The sequence below is a fragment of the Benincasa hispida genome, chromosome 2, assembly GCF_009727055.1.
Source record: "Benincasa hispida cultivar B227 chromosome 2, ASM972705v1, whole genome shotgun sequence".
NCBI lineage: Eukaryota > Viridiplantae > Streptophyta > Magnoliopsida > Cucurbitales > Cucurbitaceae > Benincasa > Benincasa hispida.
The window spans coordinates 50,757,997-50,762,485 of NC_052350.1; the positions used below are offsets into that span (position 1 = coordinate 50,757,997).

At 36.8% G+C, this 4,489-nt stretch overlaps 1 protein-coding gene across 4 annotated transcripts in view; it reads left to right on the top strand.

Moving 5' to 3' along the window:
* The first annotated feature begins 1,090 nt into the window (after window positions 1–1,090).
* The window catches only part of LOC120071610 (zinc finger CCCH domain-containing protein 64), a 6,290-nt gene continuing 2,891 nt past the window's right edge, over window positions 1,091–4,489 (top strand). For all 4 annotated transcript variants that reach the window (XR_005480300.1, XR_005480299.1, XM_039023959.1 and 1 more), the window contains exons 1-5: window positions 1,091–1,238; window positions 1,350–1,623; window positions 2,200–2,329; window positions 2,515–2,634; window positions 4,363–4,480. Coding sequence is in view for 2 of the 4 variants with exons in the window: in XM_039023959.1 (XP_038879887.1) it covers window positions 1,164–1,238; window positions 1,350–1,623; window positions 2,200–2,329; window positions 2,515–2,634; window positions 4,363–4,480 (717 nt within the window). In the remaining 2 variants the exon portion in view is untranslated. The remainder of the gene's footprint in view (window positions 1,239–1,349; window positions 1,624–2,199; window positions 2,330–2,514; window positions 2,635–4,362; window positions 4,481–4,489) is intronic.

Here is a 4,489-nt window from a genome sequence, read left to right on the forward strand (position 1 = left end):
ACACAAAAAAAAATGAGATTTGTGGAGTGCATGAATACATCTTCTCGCTTTCAACTCTATTGAATACGCTGGTGATGGGAATTTCCCACCTACAGGCTATGCATGGAGGTAACTTTAGAAGTTATTACACACACTTTTGCCTTTTCCATTTGAATATCATGGAGTAAAAATTCTGATTATGGAGCAATTTCGGCTTCCATTGTGTCCTTCAACATCGATTCGATGTGGTTTTTTCAGATTTGAGGGATTTTCATTAGATCGATGGTGAAATTGGCAACAAGGGCAAACTTCTGTGTGAGGAAATCGAATGCTTCACAACAATAGTTAGGACCTTCTTCTCTTACGCCTTATCTGGTTTTAAAATTTAGTGGGAATATTTATTCAAGAAATAGGAGAAAACGATGGTGATAAAACTAGTAGATTAAATTAAAAATAAACTAAAATGTTTAGATAATCTAAAGATAATCTTGACTTCAAATTTGTAAAATTTAAAAAAAGTGGATAAATAATATAAATCCCTGTTAATTAATTAACAAATATAATTGATAAAATTTAAAACCAATTTGATATTTAAAGGTATTGAAACAATAAAGGGATTATTTTTTAAAAATACGCCTAAAAATAAGGAAACATGATTCTTAAAAACAAAAATGAGTATGTGAGGGTACAATTGGAAAATAAACCTCATTGTTGACCCCTCCAAACTGTCTTATAGATATTTTTCATTTTAAAAAAAAAAAAAATTAAAGGATTATCTGAGGACCCAACATGAGATGGTATATTCTCACATCTTAGTGTTTGAAGGCTCATTATTCTATTTCACCGATTTTAATTGTTTGACCTATTTTTGGAACGTGTTTTGTATCGTCATTTTCCTTCCATGTATCATATTGATCTCAATACTTGAACATATTCAATCATACTTCCTAAACATCAGAACATTAGAATTCCCCACGCCCCAAACAGCGAAAATCACCCACGATTTTAGACTTCCTTTACAATTTCTCAAGTTGGAACTATGTGAATTAGTCACGAGGCCCATTTATGTTGGGCCTAGCCCCAAATTAGGGGCTTTATGGGCGGGCCCAGCCATCCATTTCCTTGTTCTCCTTTGGCACTCAGTGTCCGTCTTCTCTGCCACCGAGCCGGCACCGGAGTTCATCATGTCTCCTCCAAGAATTCTTCTCTGCGGCGACGTTTTCGGCCGTCTCAACCAGCTTTACAAGCGCGTCGTCTCGGTGTTTCTTCTGCTTCTTCTTCTTCTTCTCTCTCTCCTTGCGCGTGATCTGTTTCCGTTTTCTCCTCCATTTTGTTTGCTAACTCGAGTGAGCTCATTTGTGCTACTATAGGTCAACAAATCGGCCGGTCCGTTCGATGCGCTTCTTTGTGTTGGCCAGTTTTTTCCGGACTCAACCGACCAACTCGACGAGTTCATGGATTACGTTGAAGGTCGATCAGTAATCCCTCTTTCCACGTACTTCATTGGCGACTATGGCGTCGGTGCCGCTAAGGTTCTATTGGCTTCTTCTAAAGACTCGGCCAATCAAGGGTTTAAAATGGATGGCTTGAAGATTTGCGCGAATTTGCACTGGTTGAAAGGCAGTGGGAAGTTCACGCTACATGGTATGATTCAAATTTCTCTTACAAGGATGTTATTTAATTATTTATTTAAGAATACCACTGCACATTTCGAACAAAGATTTCAAGAATTGGTACTGCTCATTACTAGTTTACGGATGTTCTTCCATATTTCCGGTTCCTGAATTGCCTTATTCGAGCTGAACTACGGCTCTGATCAGATATTGCACATTTTTGTTTATCAAAACCGCATGTCCAAAGTTACACAAGAATTTGCTAGAGCTCGAATTTGTAGGTCCTTTATGTTGCATAGTCATTAATACATCTTGTTAGCGAAAACAATTCCAACTAGTATCAATGTCTTCCCTTCTGAACGGAAGGTCCTTCTTCAATAGTTGAGCCATACTGTTTGAAATAAAAAATTAAACAGTAGAATGGCAGAGGGAATCTTGGTGCAGCTCACAATTCGAATCCTTATAGCACCAAGGTTATCAAAGCACTAAATGCTGTTGATAATCCTAGTAATAGTTTTTGAACAAGTTGTACAACTTGGATTTTCAATAACCGAATGGAGTGCATCTTATTCACTTCTTTGTTTGTTGATTGATTTGACATATATAGGTTTATCTGTGGCGTACTTATCTGGTAGACGTTCTTCAGATGGTCTTCCATTTGGAACATATACTCAAGATGATGTTGATGTCTTACGAGCAATAGCTGAGGAACCTGGAGTTATTGACTTGTTCCTCACATATCCTTTTCTTTTCTCTTTTCTTTCTTTTTTTTTTTTTTCTCTTTTTTTTTTTTTTTTTGGGTTCAAAATGGATTCAAATATTTTGACAGGTACAAGTACAAGTAGACATCTTCTTGTCAGATCTTGAAATTTGTGCATGTTTTTTTTCCCTTTTAAATTTTAATGTCCTTAATTGATCACACAAATGAATGGCCAACTGAGGTTTCAAATAGAGCAGCAACACCAGATGTACCCCCTGGAGTCTCAGATCTCTCTGGAAGTGATGCTACCATCTCTGAATTAGCTATGGAGATCAAACCTCGGTATGTTAGATTGGAGATGACTAGATGTCTTAGTCTTTGTACCTAGTAAATTATCAATTGAATTGCATAACTTAATCAATACGAGCGTTCAACTGAACTTTTTGAATATGGCATTTAGATGTCAATGATTTAGAATTTTAATCTTCCAAAGTAGGGAGAAGATGGAAGAACTTCGAGAACAAGGACCTGCCTAAAAACGGAAAAAAGAAGCCGACAAGAAAACTCGTTTGATGGACTAGGACTCCGAACTTGACATTCTCTTCTCACCCCAAGATTAAAAAATCATCAATTAAAGGAAGAAAGGCTGCAACTTCATTAGTCTCCCTGTCAAAGAGGGCTAGTTGAGACCATGGGAAATAGAAGAGTTTCTAAAAAATGGGAGGATAGAAGTCATAAAGAAGAATTTTGAAAATTTTGAATTAGACAAATAATAAAGACAGAGGAACGAAAACACAAAGAGCGCTGTACCCCAACCACTTGACTTCCTGAAAATAAGTACTCATCCTATCTCCCACTAGACAATGAACAAACCAAAAAAGGGAGCCCATCCAAAGTAGCTTTCCATGGATCTCTAGTAGTACCTATCACAAACCCCTCTGAGAACCAAGCAAACAGATAGGTACAGTGCCAAAAACTGTCAAACTCACGAGGAAAGAACCACAACCACCTAGACAACAAGATGTTGTTTCACGTTCTAAGATTCCTTATACTCAAACCTCCAAGCTCCACTCGTTTAGCCACGTTTTCTCAACTAGCTATTTGTGAACCTTCCCTTCCCATAAAAAATTACACAAGTCTCTCTATGGTATTGCAAACTTTACAAGGATCCTGAATAATGATGTGAAATATATAGTGATATCTACCACTAAGAACTAATTGGATCAGGGTAAGTTTCCTCCCCTTAGCAAAGAAAGTTCTCATTTAAGAGAATAAACGTTTCTGAATCTTTTCTAGTATGGGTTTTCTATTGTATTGATTTGATGTATCTCCCTTTTGTACTTCTTGGATTATGTCATCAATGAAATGTTTCTTATCAATATATTATACATATCATGGGGAATACCCAATAAGAAGGGAATGAACTCACCTCACAATCCACCCTAGAAGGCCAACTCTCCAACTTAGAAGGGTTGCACTGAAATACCAATAACCGAGCATATCCACCCAAGATGGATTCAAAGATCTGCAAATTTTGGGTAAGATTGACAAAAGGCTCCCTTTTCCTTGAGCAAAAGAAGATGGTGTCATCAGCAAATGGGAGATGAGACAAAGATATATTATCCTTGGCCACCTAAAAGCCCTCAATCCACTCCTCTAAAAACAATCCTACTCAGAATGTTCACCAGCAAAGGAAAAGAAAATTGGTTATTTTTATTTCTCAGTTGCTCAAGCGAGTCTCTTGTTTTAGCCATTGGTAATCATACATGAAATTTTTTGCTCTCAATTGCAATTTAGAGATCAAAATTTTATGGCTCAGTCATCGCCTCTAGTAGGAGTCCTTTTGTTTCAGCAGTAGGAAATTTTATATCCAGATCTTTTGAGCTGCCTATTACAGTTTTAAGGATTAAAGTTTTGTAGTTCAATTGCTGCCTCTGTTATGTTATATGTGCTGTGTTATCATGAAAACTATATAACAGAACTTTCCCACTACATGCATAATATTGAATCTAGAACAGGCCTATAAGTACAAACATATAATTATTCTGATAAAATATACTTCTTTTCTAGCTATCACATTGCAGGTACAAAAGGAGTGTTTTTTGCTCGAGAACCTTACTCCAATGTTGATGCTGTGCATGTGACTCGCTTTTTAGGTCTTGCTTCGGTAGGAAATAAAGAGAAACAGGTATGTTAT